We start from the raw sequence: 20676 nt of genomic DNA, 5'->3' as shown, positions 1-20676 counted from the left end.
GTTTCAGTTCAGTTCAGTCGCTCAGTCGTGTCCGACTCCCTGCGACCCCATGAATCACAGCACGCCAGGCCTCCCTGTCCATCACCAACTCCTGGAGTTCACTCAAACTCATGTCCATCGAGTTGGTGATGCCATCCAGCCATCTCATTCTCTGTCGTCCCTGTCTCCTCCCACCCCCAATCCTTCCTAGCATCAGGCTCTTTTCCAGTGAGTCAACTCTTCTCATGAGGTGGCCAAAGTATTGGAGTTTCAGCTTTAGCATAAGTCCTTCCAATGAACACCCGGGATTGATCTCTTTTAGAATGGGCTGGTTGGATCTCCTTGCAGTCCAAGGGACTCTCAAGAGTCTTCTCCAGCACCACAGTTCAAAAGCATCAATTCTTCGGCGATCAGCTTTCTTCACAGTCCAACTCTCACATCCATACATGACCACTGGAAAAACTATAGACTAGACGGACCTTTGTTGGCAAAGTAATGTCTCTGCTTTTTAATATGCTATCTAGGTTGGTCAAAGTTTAGTAATATACAAAATGTAAGAGATAACAAAAAGACAAGCAGAAAATTTTATGTCTGTTATCAACAGCTATTGCTCTAGTTCTAAATAATCTTTGGTACTAGTGAAATAAAAATTATAATTAACAGTATATGAACTGCAAACAAAGATATACAGAAATCAAGAGATAAAAAGTTGCTTCTTTGAAAAAAATAAAATTGAAGCTCACCTCTGGCACAATTGGCCATGATAAAAAAGACATTGATAAAGCAGTATTTGGGCTTCCCTGGTGGCTCAGAGGTTAAAGCGTCTGCCTCCAATGCGGGAGACCCGGGTTCGATCCCTGGGTCGGGAAGATCCCCTGGAGAAGGAAATGGTAACCCACTCCAGTATTCTTGCCTGGAGAATCCCATGGACGGAGAAACCTGGTAGGCTACAGTCCACGGGGTCGCAAAGAGTCGGACACGACTGAGTGACTGAACGGAACGGAATGGAAAGCAGTATTTAGGACTATAAAATATGATGTTGTTTTAAATTTTGTAAACATTAAAGATTAAGAGGATAAAGGCTTAAGAGGTTAAAATATAAAGCTTTTAAGAAAAAATCTGTGGGAAAATTTTCATAACTTGTGTATGAATGTTCATAATATTTTTGGGTAATAGCCAAAATTTGAAAACAGTCTAAATATCCATCCACGTGTATATCAACAATTTGGGATATATCATAAAATGGAATATTGTTTTAGCAGTGAAAAGGAATAAACTCTTGTTAAGCAAACAATTTCATGTGTTAGCAAAGTAATGCTCAAAATCCTTCAAGCTAAGGGTCAACATTATGTGAACTAAGAAATTCCAGATGTTCAAGCTGGTTTTAGAAAAGGCAGAGGAACCAGAAATCAAATTGCCAACATCCATTGGGTCATGGAAAAAGCAAGAGAATTTCAGAAAAACGTCTACTTCTGCTCTATTGACTGTGCCAAAGCCTTTGACAGTGTGGGTCACAACAAACTGTGGAAAATTCTTCAAGAGATGGGAATACCAGATCACCTTACCTGCCTCCTGAGAAACCTGTATGCAGGTCAAGAAGCAACAATTAGAACCGGATATGGGAACAATGGACTGGTTCTAAATTGGGAAAAGAGCACATCAAGGCTGTATATTGTCACCCTGCTAGTTTAGCTTATATGCAGAGTACATCATGTGAAATGCCAGGCTGGATGAAGCAGAAAGTGGAGTAAAGATTGCTGGGAAAAATAGCAATAACCTCAAATATGCAGATGACAGAGCCCTCATGGCAGAAAGCGAAGAGTAATTAAAGAGCCTCTTGATGAAGGTGAAAGAGGAGAGTGAGAAAACTGGCTTAAAACTCAACATTCAGGAAACAATGATCATGGCATCTGGTCCCATTGCTTCATGGCAAATAGATGGGGAAACAATGGAAACAGTGACAGACTTTATTTTCTTGGACTCCAAAATCACTGCACATGGTGACTGCAGCCATGAAATTAAAAGACACTTGCTCCCTGGGTGAAAAGCTATGACCAACTTACACAGCATATTAAAAAGCAGAGACATTACTTTCCCTACAAAAGTCTGTATAATTAAAGCTATGGTTTTTCCAGTAATCATTTGTGGATGTGACATCTGGACAATAAAAAAGGCTACTGCTGAAGAATTGATGCCTTTGGGCTGTGGTGTTGGAGAAGACTCTTGAGAGTCCCTGGGGCTGCAAGGAGATCAAACCGATCAATCCTAAAGGAAATCAACCCTGAATATTCATTGGAAGGACTGATGTTTGAAGCTGAAGCTCCAATACTTTGGCCACCTGATGCGAAGAGCTGACTCATTAGAAAAGACCCTGATGCTGGGAAAGATTGAAGGCAGAAGGAGAAGGGGACAACAGAGAATGAGATGGGTGGATGACATCACCGACTTGACGTATGTGAGTTTGAGCAAGCTCCAGGAGATGGTGAAGAATAGGGAAGCCTGATGTGCTGCTGTCCATGGGGTCGCAAAGAGTCAGACAAGATTGAGCAACTGAACAACAACAAAAATACACCAACAGTGTGATAAATTTCAAATAATCATGCTGAGGGAAAGAATCCTGAGGAATAAAAGTATTTACTGTGTGATACCATTTATATAAAATTTAGGTAATGCAAGCTAATGTATAGTGACAGAACTTGGATCAGTAGTTTCCACGGGATTGGGTAGAGGTCAAGGAGGAGCATTGGGGATGGATTACGAAGGGTGCAAAGAGGAGCATGATGAATATTACTTTTTTCCTTAATGGTGATAGTTTCACATACTTCAGAATTCAGCAATTTGTGTTCTTTAAACATATCCATTGTATTATATGTCAATCATTTCTTCAGAAGACTTAAACCTGTTTAGAACAATATGAGAAAGTTAATTGGAACTTCATTTCACTTTTGAACGTGGATATAAAAATCTTTAAGACTCATAAAAGTTAGTATAAGCAGCAGCTTTTGCAACTTTTTCTTTCTTTCCTCTTTAAAATTTTCTTACAGCTCTATAGTGTCAACCCTCCTTGCTCTTATGGATGGATTAGACAATAGGGGTGAAATTGTTGTTATTGGTGCTACAAATAGACTTGATTCTATAGATCCTGCTCTTAGGAGACCTGGTCGTTTTGACAGAGAATTTCTTTTCAACCTTCCGGATCAAAAGGTAATGGTTTCTGTTTTCAGTGTACTAAGATTTATTTCTCATTTGATTATGAAGTGTGTGCGTGTATATATATATATACACACCAGACTTTCCTGTTCTTCACCATCTCCCGGAGCTTGCTCAAACCCACATACGTCAAGTCATATATATATATGAAAGAAAATATTTGTTGTATCATTGGTTTATTTTTGGTAGCTGAATGCCCAGCTTAGACCTTGGAATTGAAGCAATAGCTACTGATTCCAGATTTTGTCAACTTTTGAGCAAAATTTATCCTGATAACTTCCAAGTTCTTTTTGTCTTGGTGCTAGATCCCAGATTCCTTGCCAAGCCAATAATTTTATCTTGGTTATAATTTGCTTTTTCATAGTCTTAAGAAACTCAAGTAGCAGTGTTGAGGCAATAAGGACATTCAATTTTAGAAAGTGTTGTTTTTCCCCTGAAAGAAGGCAAATGTGAAAAAAACATTCTGATGTGACTTTTCAGCTGATTATGGATTCTTATACTTCAGTGTTTCTTTTTTTACTGTGGGAGAAAAATAAATTTAATTTGGAACCAAGATGTTAAAATTTTGATTGTGTTATACAGTTAGATTTAAAGTAGATTTAAGCTATTTTGAAAGAAACAAATCAAGGTAAAATTGTTTAAACTTTTGTTTTTTTCAGTGAATTCAATTACTATTCATGGAGATTACCTTGTTATATATTAAGTGTGAAAGCATTCCTGAACTTATAGACAGTGTGTATTATATTTCTTTACTTAGTCAAAAACTTCAAACTGTAATGACACTTTATGCATATTAGAACTAAAAAGACCTGAGAAATATATAGTTTGTTTAAAAGTTGTGGTTATTATAATGCATTGAAGTTCTTTGCTTTTACATTTTCAGATGGTAAAAAGGATGTGGAGGAAAGTGAAATTTAGTTTTGAGTTCTAGTCCTAGATCAAGTTACTTTACCTCTCAGACTATTACATGTCCTAGTTTGTGCAACAAGGATCTTTACTACATAGCTCACAGGGTTATTATGGGAATCAGAGGTAACACGGATGCCAAGCTGTTTATACTTCTTTTAAAATAAACAGTTGCTTTTCTGGGATATGGTTAGTTGATGAATTTGTTCCATCTGATACATTTTGGGGATGATGATATTTTATTTGTATTTTTTTCCTTAGGCAAGATTTTATTTATCTGTGCTTTTCCTCTTAGGCAAGAAAACACATTTTACAGATCCATACGAGGGACTGGAATCCAAAATTGTCAGATGCTTTTTTAGGTGAATTGGCTGAAAAATGTGTTGGTGAGTGCTACTATTTGAATTTTTGATTGTCATTGTTTGTTCTGCTCAGCCTCCCTTTCCCCTTATATTTGGAATGTGAATGAGTATAATTATATTTTTGTGCAATAGATGGCTTTGCCTTCAAATGTAAAAAATTATTTTAAACATTTCACTTGAAGTTTGAGCACTTCTAAATTAGAATTTTAGCTGCCATTAGGTGTTTTGATTAACAAAGCTCCGCAGTAATAATGCCTTTCATTGAATGCTGGATTTCCAATCTTATTACAGTGTTTCCTTTTAGGAACTGTTCCCTTTCAGAAATTTAACTAAGAAAAATAATCTTAAACAAGAGGTAAAGATCCATGTATAGGGCAGGACTGTAGTCTTTTACTTCGCAGATTACATGATGGACTCATCTTCATTCTGGTGGTGTAGAAAGAAGTTGAGTGAGAGGAGTCTTCAAAGAAAACACTTATGACATCTGCTATATTTCCCTAAATGTTAAACTCTCCAAGTTAATGTTAAACTGTTCACAGAGTAGAAGATCTCCTACAGAGTGAATGAACACTATTGCCCTAAAAGGATATGGTGAGAGTATTTTATGTGCATACATAGGAGATGGAATTCAGAGGTTTTAGAATTCAGGAGTTTGGCACTGATTAGGTCTGAAATAAAAATGAATTGGTATTAAGCAGCTGAATATACACACAGGTATTTTTCTTTCATTCTTTTTCTGTCTTTTGTCTATTTTTCTCTCATTCTCTCAAAAATATAGATTAAAAAAATCTCTCCATGAACTTTTTAAGCATTATGAAGAAGTTCCCCTAATAAGTCCACTAACAATCAGCAATCTACTTGGGAAAAGTTTAAAGTTACCAAAACCAAAAAGAACAACTTAGTTAAAAAATCATTGTGGTCCACCATCAAATAATTAAAACTTAAATAGAACATTAGTCCATTCAGTTAGCTACATCCGAATTATCCTCTTCATCCACAGGGACCTCCATCTCCGAAGCAGCATACCTCAACTTTTGAACCACAAAGACCTCGACATCTTCTGGTGAGGAGAAAACGTAAATCTCTCCAGCACTACTCCAGTTTAAGCTTTGCCTGGTATAAGAGAGCATGCGCCAAACCCATTTCATGTAAATTTGGCTTGACCTTTGCAAAGCCTTGTGCTGCTTTATGGGAGAGGGTGGTATTTGGTACAAAATCCAGTCTTTGCCCTTTTTGAAAATTTGACCCCTTTTATTTCCTGCTACTTTTATGATATTGTGTTAGAGTACAGATCAGAATGGAAAGTCTTTGTTGATTGGTCTGTGAATTTGTCACAGAATGATCCTTAACTGAAATAAGCAGAAGTCTTCAGATAATCTTGGAAATTCCCTGAGTAATCTAAAAATTACTTTTTATTACCCTACCTGCCATCTGAAATATTATATACTCTAATTCGTCATCCTAAATATTAGATTCTCAGTTTTCTTTTTCATTTCCAAAGGCCACTACTTCTCATTTTACCAGGTTATTTATTTTAGCTTTTAGTCAGTTTCTTAAGTTAAAAAAATTTTAAGACATACTTTGTTATAGGACTGAAAAACTTCTCTTTCCTTTTTTGGGGGTCATGTTGCTGGTTTAGAATCTGCTTTTATATATATATATATATATACTATTTTCTTCCTGGAGAGTGACATAAAAATTATAGTTAATTATAATTAACTGACTTCTGATTTTGTTTATGACATTTATTTCATTTAAGAAACCAATTCACATTAAAAAAGTCAAATGCAAGTCTTCAAACAGGAATGAAATAGCAATACGCTTTAAATTCATTATGAAGTTACCACTTATGTATCCCAAAGATGTTTTAACTTGTATGGGTTCAGTAGAGTGAAATTTATGCCTAACAAAAGAGTAAGCAGGTTTTTGATGAAGAACTGAAAACATAGTTGACCTTTTGTTAGAGGTTATGGATTTGGTAACTTTTATCTTGAAATGAATTCCCAAGTACCTGGAGGTTTGCATGCTTCATAGGTGTGATTTTTAGTAGTCTTCAAGTAATTTCGGTATCCAGAACATGTGCATAAATAGTAGGAGCTTAAAGTTAATGAAGATCTTCTATCTAATCGTATTTGTCTATTCATTTTCACTAAGAAGGTTTAAGCAATGAAAGGGTATCTGTCAACGAAGCATCTTAGCTTGTGGACCTTCACTGTTTGGTATTTTACTTAAAAAGTAGCTTCATAAAGTTTTATTGCCTTTCCTAGTTTATATTCTCTTTGAATAGTTTATACTTTCAGTCTTTCAGACAAATTTCCATCTTAACAGTACTCAACATGCTTTTTTTTTTTTGGTGTCTAGATATGTGTGTTTATCAGACTATTAGAATTGTAATGGTAGAACTAGTATAGTTATGGAATTATTATGGAAGGCATATTGATATTTTCTCTAATATCAACTTGTAACCCTCAAAAGAGGCTATATTTCAGTATTTCTAGAATAGCCATATCATCTATTTTCTAAACCAGGACTCTTTGAGAGTGAAAAAATATGCTGTTAGGCAAGCGACCTAAACCAGGACATGTGATCATACTTAATCTATTTAGCCTAGTTATGATATACCTTTAATTCTGCTTTAGAGTCTAGTAAGGAAAGTGTATAAAGTATTGCTACAGTCCATGGGGTCGCAAAAGAGTCAGACATGACTTAGTGACTAAACAAAAGGAAAGTACATTATTAACTCAGTAGTTCTCAATTTTTTTGTTTGTCAGAATGACTGGTAGTTTTCTCAAAATACATATTTATGATATTAAACCACCACTTTAGTGATTCTAATTCACTAAGTTTGTTGGTAACCTATTTTTGATTCATTTTCATTGTTTATTCAGAAGACTAGTCAAGGTTGACAACCACAGATATAAACTAGTAATTCTGATTCATGAACAAATGTAACAAAGATAAATCCTGTAATTTATAGTCTATTGGTTATGATAATACATGTGAAAATTTATTTTTTTCAAGTAAAACTTTATTACTAATGATGAAATTCAAACTTTCAAGGAAAAAATTAGAATTTTTTTTTTTTTAACAAAATGGATTATAAGCTACACAGCAGTTCTCAAAGGGTGCTATATGACTTATATTTGTCACTGTGAGCTGGCAGCTTGCTTACACTTAAAAGACTATAGTGATGAGACTGTGGTAATATTAACAAATGTGATTTTTGATATTGTTAATAAAATGTGTCAATATAAAAACATCCATATAATTTAGGGAAGAAAATTTACTTCTTTAAATGGAATCTATTATAGTTGATAAACTCTAAAGTTATCTTTAATAAGTTAAGAAAAAATGAACAGTAGATTGCTAATTATATTATTAACATATTATGTCAAACACAAATGTTATGGACAACATTTACTGTATAAAATAACTTTTAGTGACTTTTTTCTGTTCTGCATTGTTTTTGAGCATTTTTTTTTCCTTTTTAACTTAGACTTTTTGCACTTAAAAGTTGGATCATATAGGATGTTCAGTAACTGTATATACTTTTAAAGAAGTAAAAGGAGTGTGGTTTATGTTTTTTGAAGGTGGTAATTTATTCTTTACTTTCTCTGAAATGGATTGTTTGATTAACTTTATGTCTGAGCTAGTTATTTTGTTGAACTAATGTTACAGATATGTATGGAACAGGAAAATATAGTTTTTTTGGGGGGGGTGCTTCATTCCTTAAGAAGTAGAAAACAAAATGAGAGAGTGATGGTGTGATCACTCACCTACAGCCAGACATCCTGGAGTGCAAAGTCTAGTGGGCCTTAGGAAGCATCACTATGAACAAAGCTAATGGAGGTTGTGGAATTCCAGCTGAGCTATTTCAAATCCTAAAAGATGATGCTGTGAAAGTGCTGCACTCAATATGCCAGCAAATTTGGAAAACTCAGCAGTGGCCACAGGACTGGAACAGGTCAATTTTCATTCCAATCCCAAAGAAAGGTACAATTGCACTCATCTCACACACTAGCAAAGTAATGCTCAAAATTCTTCAAGTGAGGCTTCAACAGTACGTGAACTGAGAACTTCCAGATGTTCGGGCTGGATTTTGAAAAGGCAGAGGAGCCAGAGATCAAATTGCCAACATCCACTGGATCATAGAAAAAGCAAGAGAATTCCAGAAAAACATCTATTTCTGCTTCATTGATTACACTAAAGTCTTTGACTGTGTAGATCACAACAAAGTGTGGAAAATTCTTCCAGAGATGGGAATAGACCACCTTACCTTCCTCCTGAGAAACCTGTATGCAGGTCAAGAGGCAGCAGTTAGAACTGAACATAGAACAATGGACTGGTTCCAAATTGGGAAAGGAGTACGTCAAGGCTATATATTGTCACCCTGCTTATTTAACTTATATGCAGAGTACATCATGTGAAATGCTGGGCTGGGTGAAGCACAAGCTGGAATCAAGATTGCTGGGAGAAATATCAATAACCTCAGATATACAGATGACACCACCCTTATGGCAGAAAGTGAAGAGGAACTAAAGAGCCTCTTGGTGAAAGTGAAAGAGGGGAGAGAAAAAACTGGCTTAAAACTCAACATTTAGAAAACTAAGATCATGGCATCTGGTCCTATCACTTCATGGCAAATATATGGGGAAACAATGGAAACTGTGACAGACTTTATTTTCTTGGGCTCCAAAATCGCTGCAGATGTGACTGCAGCTATGAAATTAAAAGACACTTGCTCCTTGAAAGAAAAGCTATGACCAACCTAGACAGCATATTAAAAAGCAGAGATATTACTTTGCTTACAAAGGTTCATATAGTCAAAGCTATGGTTTATCCAGTAATCATGTATGGATGTGAGAGTTGGACCATAAAGAAAACTGAGTGCCAAAGAATTGATGCTTTTGAACTGTGGTGCTGGAGAAGATTCTTGAGAGTCCCTTGGACTGCTAGGAGATCAATCAATCTTAAAGGAATTGAATATTCATTGGAAGGAGTGACGCTGAAGCTGAAGCTCCAATACTTTGGCCACCTGATGTGAAGAGCTGACTCATTGGAAAAGACCCTGGTGCTAGGAAAGATTGAAGGCAGGAGGAGAAGGGGACGATAGAAGATGAGTTGGTTGGAAGGCATCACCAACTCGATGGATATGAGTTTGAGCAAGGTCCAGGAGTTGGTGAAGGACAGGGTAGCCTGGCGTGCTGCAGTCATTGGGGTTGCAATGACACTACTGAGCGACTGAACTGACCTGAATGGTAAGCTTGTTGTTTTCTGAGGAATTTTGGGGAAATTGCTGGCATGGGACAGTGTCTAAGCTTCATCTGCTTATCCTTTTCTGAATTAAATTCTCATAGGACATAGTAAGTTTCCCTCTACCTCTTAATAAATGTTCCTTTTAAGAGTACAATACTTAATAATTTTAGTTGGAATTTTTGGTTTAATAATAAAAGAGCTTAAATTTCTTGGGGGAAAAAAAAAGCCTAGTAGATATGATTCACTGTTCCCCCTTTCCTGTAATACATGGTAACTTAACAGTTTTATGTTTCCACACTATAACGTTGCTGTTACTCTTTTCTCTTTTCATTCATTCTTTCACTCAGGAAATTATTGGATATCTATTGAATTCCAGACCAGACATTGTTCTTGGTATTTGAGATAGATAAACACTTAGTGAACAAGACAAATAATCTAGAGGTCATTTTCTAGTTGGGGAAGGCAGATAATAAAAATATTAGGTAAATGATAAGGTGATAAGTGCTGTGGAAAAAGGAGAACCGGGTAAGGAGTTTTCTGTTGCGTGTAGGACTTGGTTAAGGTGATATTTACTGATAATAAGGATATAGTTTATTATAGATGTGTGCGTCATTTTGATTTATATGGTTTTGTTCCTTAATGTTCTTTTTCTGCCAGTTAATCTGGGACTATTTCTCTCTGCTTGTAGTTTTCCTGTCTAATCATCATTTTAATTTCAGTACTTAAGTGTTCTACAAAGTCATTATAAGATATAAAACAAAATAAATCTGATAACACTCCTGGAAGAGCTTAGGGACTAATGTTCTGTAACTAGTTTGAGTGGTTCCCCCTGCTGGCGTAACTGACAACGGTGGCCAAATGTACATTTAATCAGTAATGTAAAAAACCAACCATGACTAGTTTGAGTTTTTCTCCTTTGTTTTGTGTTAAAGACCTAACTTCATATATTTTTCTATGTATTTGTTGCTCAAATGAATGAAATGACTGACTTCACTGGCAGCTTGATCAGTTATTTAACTTGATGATCACTTAAATACGGGTAATGGATGTTGCCTCATGTCTCTGTAGCCCTTTGAACTGGATTATCAATCACTTTAAGCTAAAAGTATATATAAAAAGGAAATTAATGTGAAAAATTGAAGAATTCTCATTCCTTTTAATACCTTTGGAATTATCAGAGATGCTTACAACTTTATAGTTTTGGGGGTACTTAGATATTAACCTGCTTCTACCTTGCACGCAGAAAGAATAGCTCTGTTTCGAAGTTTCTGCTTATGTATACTACTTTGTACTGCCCCATTATATGTGTTTGAAATTAGTAATATGAGAAAAATTTATGGAAAACTAATGCCTTGGGTGAACTCTGGGAGTTGGTGATGGACAGGGAGGCCTGGTGTGCTGTAATTCATGGGGTCGCAAAGAGTTGGACACGACTGAGCGACTGAACTGAATGCCTTAAGGACTGAACTGATGATTAGGAATATTGATGAAGGATTGATATGGCGTTATTTTTCTTAAAACCTTTCTTGAAAAAAGATATACAGTATAATCAGTGGTTTTGGCACAAAAATATATGACTTCTTTTAATATCATTAGTTTATGTATTTGTTAACATATTCAAAGCATTTTTAATGAATAAATGGTTTTATTAGATGTTTTTAAAGGGTCATTTTTCATTTTGCTAGTAAAATTGCCCATAATAACTGATTTAATATTAGTTTTTTGGATAAAGATGTGCATATTTGCAAAATATTATTGGTATTTGGAAAAATGGACTTACCTTTGTTATCCTTTTCCTTTTGTGCATTAGGCTATTGTGGAGCTGATATCAAGGCCCTGTGCACTGAAGCTGCCCTGATTGCCCTGCGGAGGCGTTATCCCCAGATCTATGCTAGCAGTCATAAACTGCAGCTAGATGTTTCCTCAATCGTGCTCAACGCCCAGGATTTTTACCATGCAATGCAGAATATTGTGCCTGCTTCCCAGCGTGCTGTCATGTCTTCGGGACATGCACTGTCTCCCATCATAAAACCACTGCTGGAAAGAAGTTTCAACAACATCCTAGCCGTCCTGCAAAAAGTATTTCCTCATGCTGAGATTAGCCAGAGTGACAAGAGAGAAGGTAGTATAAATTCTCTTTTCATATTGTAAAATGAAATAAGTACGGGCATAAGTAAATAAATTGAATATCCTTATAAAAGTATTTGTGTGTTACTCTTGTATATTTGCCATGAATATAGGAGATGTATCTATTTCATTTGCCACTGTATTCTAGGCCTAGCATATGCCTAGCATACAGTAGTTGCCTACTCAGTGTCTATAAGAATAATGAATGGATATTTGTTCTGAATATTTGTTCTGTTTTTCACTCTTGGGACTATCTGACTATCTTAATATAGGAGTGTTACCATCTTTAGGAAAGTTGACTGTAATAGTATTGGTTTACATTTCTCTTATTATTATAAAGTGCTTACATAAATTGTCATTTATTAATCCTCATAACAATCCTGTGGGGTAGTTACTCTTACTCTATCAAAAATGAAGATATTCATTTATATAGGGTCACTTAGTAAGTTCTAGGTCTTGCTCAAACCCAGGGAGTCCAACTTCAGAGGCAGTGCTCTTAACCATGTTGTTATAATGTCTCTCTGGATTCAGCCCATCATGTTGCAATTATTGGCACAGCACTCCATAGTGTGCTGTGCTAATGGAGTGTAGTTTATTAATAAGGGAGTAAATTAGAACCTGATTATAGATGGTCTTGAATTCTGACCTCATGATTGTAGTTTGGATTTGAGAAAAAAATAGAAAGCTACTTTAAAAATGTTACTCATTTATAGGAAAACCTTAGGTTTGTATGCTAATCAAAGTAAAGCCCATGAACTTTGAAAAGACAGTAATTTTTTAAAATTGTCTTAATTTTCTTGGTTTAGCATGTAGTTTTCACTGTATAGAAAATTGTTAATGATTTATGTTAACATTGTAACTGTTATATAGAGTAAAAATCATCAGTAGTCAATGAATTTTGCTGTTATAAATATACTTTTAAGAAACTTTATTTTTTAGGGTAGATTCTCATGAAATATCACATTGATTACTTGATTTCTTAAATTTGTCAAATGAGGAGAATAGATACTATGTATGAGCCAGCTACTCTGCCATGAACTGTACATTTCTTGTCTCTGATTTTTGTAACCGAGAATCTGTATATTTTCCCTAATTTTTTTAAATTTTAAAAAACTATGTTGCCTTTAGAAAATTATAAAAATGTACCTTCTCTTCTGAGAAATTATAACTTCATTTCCATTTGAGAATTTTTTTATGGCATTATTAGCTATGTTTTCTTACCACTTTTTTCCCCATAAGTATTAAGTATGCTTTAGATCCATTTTTTTCTTCATATACTACTGGAAGGAAGAAATCACTTTGATTATTAATAATATTTTAAAGTTATTTAGATATATTATTCTGGATTATTTTGGTCTTTAATATTTTTCTTAGCAAGTGTCCTTGTATATGAATTATCAATCAAATGGTACTTAATTATTTGATTAATTTTTATAATATTAGTCATGTTAAATATTTGATGGTTAAAAGCTACTGAATTGTGCTCTGTCTGCCAGCCCAATTCAAGATCTCATTTTAGAAAGCATACCTTTTTTCCCTTGTTTTCTTTGGGGAAGGATATGATTTCTGTCGATTTTAATTTCCTCCCATTTCTCCTATACATGTAGCATTGCTTTTTATTGAATGAATTGACACTTTTGTTAAGTATGTATGAATTAGAGCTATAATACTTTAGGTTGTAGTCTAGATAAATTTTTAAGTATGGCACTCTCAATAGGAATTTTAGTTCTAGTTGTTCATTGAGCAGTAACTTAAGACCCATAAAGAGACTAATGTTACTTGAATGAGTGCGTTTTCTAAGATTGGCTTTTTTCCCACTAAGTTCCTGAGTTCCTTCTTGACTAGGTTTTCCTTGAAATATGTGTGTGTATGCCATGTGAAAAAAATAAAGGTCAATTTATTCCTTGTTGCTTTTGTAAGAACTGGGCCATACTTCAATCACTCTATTAATTAAACCATTTCATATTAAATGTACTGGTTTTGCTAAAAATTAGCTTAGAGATTCTTAGTAAGTAGGTGAGAACTTTATGAGAGTGCCATTTCTTTTCCAGACTTCTCCAAAAATGTATCTCATAATACTTAAGTAGTCTGTAAAGGTGAAAGAATTACATTGGTTCCATTTATAACTTACTCAAAATACTGTAGTTTGTCAGTTTTCTTGGTCAGTTTGTGTTATTTGATAGATAACTTGTTACTGCCACTTGTTTTTTTAATCAGTTTTCCTTAGCTTTGGTAGGTAATATTAAATGACTTCTTAAGCCTCATAATCTTTGTGTTCTTTTTAAAACAGATATAGAAACTTTGATTTTAGATGACAGTGAAGATGAGAATGCTTTATCAATTTTCGAGACAAGTTGTCACTCAGGATCACCAAAGAAACAGTCATCAGCTGCTGCTGTACATAAACCTTACCTTCATTTTACAATGTAAGCAATTTATATAATATTTCTTTCAACTTAGAGTGATTTTTACTACTTTATGGTTAGAATTTCAGTATATTTTTACTTATGGTTATACCCTTGAGGACTTTTTTTTTCTGTTGTTTGGACATAATTCTGGAAAATTTATATTGTGCTTTTGTTTTTGTGTGGTAGTAATTTAGCTTATTGGTCAACTAAAGATATTTTTCCTTAAACTGATTGTGGGATTCTTTTTTTTTTAAAAGTAGGGTAGAAGGAAGTACCTTTAGAAAGTCGATCCATGTCCCCAGTATCCTTGCTTTTTATTTCAATTGAACAGAAATGAAGTATTTACTGTGATCTAGAGTATTTTGATTGTAGTACGTTTCACGTGATAATTTATGACTCCAAGGATACTAAAGAGATTTTGAGTTAGAAATTGCTTAGTAATTAAATCAATAACTTTCTGATTGTCTAAAACCTCATTAGTTTATACTTTCTAATTTAGATTTTATGTTTTTTCTATTTACCTTTATTTATAGTAAAGCAACTTTTGCTACACACTTCAATAGGTAAACAATTTTAGTGCTAATGTAATTTTAAAGTAAGAGATTAAATAGTTTTCAAATAGTAACAGCATCATCACCTGCATTTACATAATTATCAGGATAGATGAAGAACCATGATGCTCCAGTCAGGTAGATCTAATAGGACTTTTATTAGAAGACATTGTGTGTATTTTTTTAAGTAATGTTTCTTAAGAGAGATTTTGAATAAATTTAAGTCTTCAACATTAATGAAGTTTCTCTCATGTAGATTTTGGTGAAATGTTAATTTGATTATTTGCATTGATAACCCTTCCTTGTTTTTCAGTTTTTAAAATGAGACTAAATCACTTTAATTTACTCTTTAACAGCAAACTATCCTGTTAGAAACTTTTGTCTTCTATTGGCAGAGCCTTTCTATTATGCCCTCTGGAAAGTTTTCTTACACTATTTTAGTAATTTTACAAATCTGTTTATTAAGGGAAAACCAAATGATCATTTCTTTTCTGACTTTCATCTGGTTAGCTTTGTGTATGCTATTTGTTTTAACCGTTTTAGTTGTTTGAATTTAAAATACATAGTAGAACCCAAGAAACTATCAAAAGACAAATTTTTCAATTTTATATTAAGAACATTCTGTCCCTGACTTAATGTACATCAGTGCCATGGTTTATTTTGTTTGACTTAACCTTTCTGAAGAAATTGCTCTTTTGCATAAGCTTTTCCAATTCATTGATATGCCTTTCATTTAATAGTGAGACAGCTGTGTCCTAGGATGAACTTTTTAAAGAGATGTTTTGATAAAATTAGTTTGTTTATTCACTCATTCTGCCATTTTTTTAAAACCCTGTGCCAGCCACTGTACTAGGTGCTGGAAACATGAATAAGATATCGTTCTTATTCTGAAAAAGTTCTTGTTCTTGCGGTTGACAAGTATTAGGATATGGCTGGTGTTTTGAAAACAGAACTAACAGGCTTGCATAGGGAAATCCAGAAATGCTTTACAGAAAAAATGGTGACAGTTGCTGTCCTTTTGAGTATAGAAGTTAGCATTTGTTGCTTATTACAAACTAGACATGTGGTAGGTGTATAAAGCTGGGGCTTCATATATGGTAATACATATATGCCTCTCAACAGTCATTTAGCCTTTGTGGGATCATCATTTTATAGATGAGGAAACTGAAGTACAAAGAAGTTAAATAAATTGCCCATGATCATGCTGCTAGCGGGGGGCAGACTTGGTACTCTTTATTTCCTGGGATCATATTCCTTCTGTTGTACTATGTGGTTTCCAAATTGATTTCTAAGCTTAATAGGTTTTTATGAGTAGGTTGGACGATATGATTTTTCACACTTTCCAAGAAGTATTTACCTTAGAATATAAGCCTTTAATAAGGGTTACACACATATTTTGTTTTTGTTGATTTGGTTTTGTTTGGCTTTTTTGTTTGAGCAACATGTGTTAGCATGCCAGATTAATACAGAAAAGATGCTGGAAAAGGAGAATGCATGACTTGAATGCTGGTGTCAGTAACACTAGCTCAGGCATTGATGGTGTGTTTCTGTTTCTGGAATAGTTTCCTAAAACTGTTGAAATCTTTTCTTTAGATTTACGATGAAATAGAAGTCAAAGTGTTTAAGGTCTATTGATCTGATAAAGAACCCTTATGATGGAAAATAAGTTTTCTTTCTTACTGTATATTACCATAAAGGGATTAGAAACAGAACTTTCTGAGGTTTTCCAAATGAAAATAGCTTTGTTTTTTCTGATTAGAAAGATGATATACTCTGTAGAGAATTCAAGTAAAAAAGAAGAGCTTAAAGAAGAAAGTAAAATTAAAGCCCAAGCACCTGAAGGTAATATTTGTTAACATTTTGGTGACCACACTTCGGTATTCTTGCTATCCATATAGACAGACCCATATATTATTTTGTATTATTTATATTCTTCTATAAGGCTGTTTATGTAACTTGCCTTTCCCTCCTAACTGCCTTTGATCTGTTGGATTTTTGTGCTTTCATAACGCTTTTTCAGGAAAGCTATCTGTGAGTCTCTAATAGCACCATGTACTCAAAGTTTGTTGCTTATTAATTTCCTTTTTCCAGTAAATACACTGAGTCATGAGCTCTGTAGTAACAGTATATTGGTGGATACCTTGGGTCAAGGCATTCAACATAGGAAGCAGTCAAAAATTGTTAAATGAATGATCATTTTTAAAAGTTACTTCTTCCTATTTTCTCTTTGAATTGTCTATGTCCTTTGTATAAGAAGGTATTTTTGGTTAAAATACTGTGCATATAAACTCTTTATGCATTAAAATCAGTCCTATTAATGGCAAATTTAATTATCTCATTTGATTGTTTGCTGTTTGGTTCAGATTGTAATTTTTTTTAAATTTATTGAAGGATAATTGCTTTACAGAATTTTGTTGTTTTCTGTCAAACCTCAACATCAATCAGCCATAGACACACATATATCCCCTCGCTTTTGAATCAGTCTCCCATCACCCACCCCATCCTACCCCTCTGGATTGATACAGAGCCCCTGTTTTAGTTTCCTGAGCTATACAACAAATTCCCGTTGGCTATCCATTTTACATATGGTAATGTAAGTTTCCATATTACTCTTTCCATACATCTCACTCTCTCCTCCCCTCTCCTGAAGTCCCTAAGTCCATTCTCTATGTCTGTTTCTTCATTGCTGCCCTGTACATAAATTCTTCAGTACCACTTTTCTAGATTCCATATATATGCGTTAGAATACAATATTTATCTTTCTCTTTCTGACTCACTTCACTCTGTATAATAGGTTCTAAGTTCATCCACTTCATCAGAACTGACTCAAATGAATTCCTTTTTGTGACTGAGTAATATTGCATTGTGTATATATACCACAACTTCTTTATCCATTCATCTGTCGTTGGACATCTAGGTTGCTTCTATGTTCTAGCTATTGTAAATAGTGCTGCAATGAAAAATGGTACACATGTGTCTTTTTCAGTTTTGGTTTCCTCAGGGTATATGCGTAGGGGTGGGATTGCTGGGTCATATGGTGGTTTTATTCCTAGTTTTTAAAGGAATCTCCATACCATCTTCCATAGTGGCTGTATCAGTTTACATTCCCACCAACAGTGCAAGAGCATTCCCTTTCTCCACACCCTCTCCAACATTTATTGTTTGTAGACTTTTTGATGATGGCTATTCTGACCGGTGTGAGGTGATGTCTGATTGTAGTTCAGATGTAATTTTTGAATAACAAATGTTTTTAGATTTTTATGAATTAAAAATATATGAATCTTTTGTTTTTCTGCTTCTATGTTAGAATTCATTTTGTTCTGTGAAATGAGGATCTGTATCCTTCCTATTTTAAAACAATATTTGTGTTATAGTTCATCTTTGTTCCATTTATCTTTATGCTTGTTATATAAAATTCTTTCAATTACTCTGATTTGTTTTCTGGGCTGCTATTAAGTTCCACTAATCAGGGTTTCTTTTCTCTGGTGTATTCTACATTCTGTTATTCTGTTCTGTAATATGTCAGTATAAAGTAAAGGCACATCTTAATGTACTATTTTAGAACCTGGGCTTTGCAGTTTTATGGACACTGAGTTGTGAAATCTTATAGCGAACTTCTCTGAGCCTTGGGTTCGTTACTATTTATTAAGAGGAGACTTATGTATTTCATAGAATTGTTAAGAAAATTAAACAAGAGATCTGTATGAAGTGCTAGTTATTAAATAGGTTTAAATGTTCTGAAATTGAAGCTTGCACACTTTTCCACTTGATATTTTTACTTGATTATTTTTTCAGATAATGTTTCAAGGAAGTGTTAAATCTCCCTCCTTTAATCAGATTTTATTTTGGGATTTTTGATTTGCATTTTTTAAAATCTATAAAATAAAATACCGTAAACTAACCATAGTTAACAATAGTGAAAGTGAAAGTCGCTCAGTCCTGTCCGACTCTTTGTGACCCCGTGGACTATACAGTCACTGTATAATATTCTGTACAGTCCACTGTATTCTATACAGTCCATGTAATTCTCCAGGCCAGAATACTGGAGTGGGTAGCCTTTGCCTTATAGTTAACAATAGCTCGGTGTAAATACATAGGAAGACGTCAAGTCTGTATTCAGGCCCATGATGTATTCCTAATAGTTCTGCATCTCTCTTGTTAAGATTTTTTATCATTGTTTATGATTTGTATATTTAGTATTGTTTATCATTTGTATTTTTACTGTTGTCAATAGAATCTTCTTTCCTTCTTTTTATTGGTTATTGATGGTGTTTAGGAAAACAGTTTTTCTATTTCTATCTTCAGTCTTGTTATTTTGTTGGTGGTAGGCTATGGCAGTGATTAGTTGATCCTCTTGGATTTTCTAGTGTATAATCTTGTTCTTTGCAAGTAACAGTGTTTGTCCTATTTCTTTCCATTAGTTCCATTTTAAAATTTGCTTTATTATTATTGCATTGCTAGGAATTTCCTGCATTATGTACAGTGATATTAGATAAACTTGTTTCATTTATCTTTTTAGTGGTACTGTAGAATCTTGAAAATACAAGTTGATTTTGGTTTAATATGTTATCCTAAATTGGCCTTTTCTGGTATAGGGCTTTAAATGTTATCTACTAGGTTAAGAACAGTTAGTTTTTATTGGCCTAGAAACAAAATTGCTGCCACTAAAGAAGTCCTACTTTTTTTTATTTTAAAAATTGTAAAATATGTATGAAGTCTACCATTTTAACCTTTAATAAAGAAAGCCCTACATTTGGAATAATCTTTAGATGTGTATCTTTGTTGGAGAAGTGGAATTCTTAACATTTGACCTTGGATAATTAATAACTAGATCATACTTAGTATCTGAAGCATTTTCCAAGTTAATATATGTGGTATGAGAAGGTGAATACCCAGGTATTCTGACTTTCTTTCAGAATGGATTTTTATACTTTTATGTCTTTGTTGTTAATATGGTCAGAGAGATCAATATTTTAAAACTGTAATTAATGAAAAAATGATTCACTATACTTAAAAAGTGAGAGAGAATAAAAAGCTCTGTTAATTTGGTGTTACATTCTTTTATGTAAATATTTTCCTAATATTTCATCTTGATCTTCAGAGGGTATGGTTTTGAAATAATGATTATATCTTATGTGTATTGCAGGTCACCATATCATCAGCCAACCTCTTACAGGCCAAGATTATTGCTGTCTGGAGAACGAGGCTCAGGTCAAACTTCTCACCTTGCTCCAGCACTTTTGCACACTCTAGAAAAATTCTCTGTGCATAGACTAGATCTCCCAGCACTTTATTCAGTTAGTGCCAAAACACCTGAAGAATCATGTGCACAGGTAGGTTTGCACTATATCAGAGTATTTCCAACTTTCTTATTATTTATATCGCAATAGTGTTTGATAGATAAATTTTTTTCAAAGAACAGTAATATAAACATTAACTTTTTGTTGGTTGTTAGCATTCTAATATTAAGGCAAAGGATCCTTTTGGTTTTTTAAAATGAGGTCAGTTTTTCCCATGATACTTCATTTTTTTCTGAAATTTTAATAATCCTATTTCTTGTATTAAAGCTTTATTAAACAGTACAGAAAGGGAACTTCTTATTGCCTTTTTTTTTGACCCTTTTTACAGGGACTCTCTAAACTTCTGTCTGTACTTAAGAGCCTTATCACAGTAAGGGAGATAATATCAAGTTTGAGAAAGCCAAGATTTAAAATTAGTTTTGAAAACTGATAGCAATTTTTAAATTATATGTATTTGTTTTAATAATCAAGTGTGTTTGATATTTAATTTTCCAATACTTTATCTTTGCTAGCTTATGAAGCAATTTGACGTTTTAATATGTAACTGTGAATTTATTACAAGTGTGTCATGTTGGAA

General features: G+C 33.9%; 1 protein-coding gene across 4 annotated transcripts in view; it reads left to right on the top strand.

The window, feature by feature from the left end:
- Positions 1–20676, top strand: part of ATAD2B (ATPase family AAA domain containing 2B) — a 119622-nt gene that overhangs the window by 47913 nt on the left and 51033 nt on the right. For all 4 annotated transcript variants that reach the window (XM_055401022.2, XM_055401021.2, XM_055401020.2 and 1 more), the window contains 5 exons: positions 3024–3183; positions 4391–4481; positions 11524–11835; positions 14131–14266; positions 19946–20132. In XM_055401022.2, coding sequence (XP_055256997.2) covers positions 3024–3183; positions 4391–4481; positions 11524–11835; positions 14131–14266; positions 19946–20132 — 886 coding nt within the window. The remainder of the gene's footprint in view (positions 1–3023; positions 3184–4390; positions 4482–11523; positions 11836–14130; positions 14267–19945; positions 20133–20676) is intronic.

The sequence above is a fragment of the Moschus berezovskii genome, chromosome 11 (genome assembly GCF_049115385.1).
Source record: "Moschus berezovskii isolate FMDL1 chromosome 11, NW_MosBer_1.0, whole genome shotgun sequence".
NCBI classification, from domain to species: Eukaryota; Metazoa; Chordata; class Mammalia; order Artiodactyla; family Moschidae; genus Moschus; species Moschus berezovskii.
The sequence above is the reverse complement of the archived record's forward strand: the minus strand, read 5'-3'. Positions and strand labels throughout refer to the sequence as shown.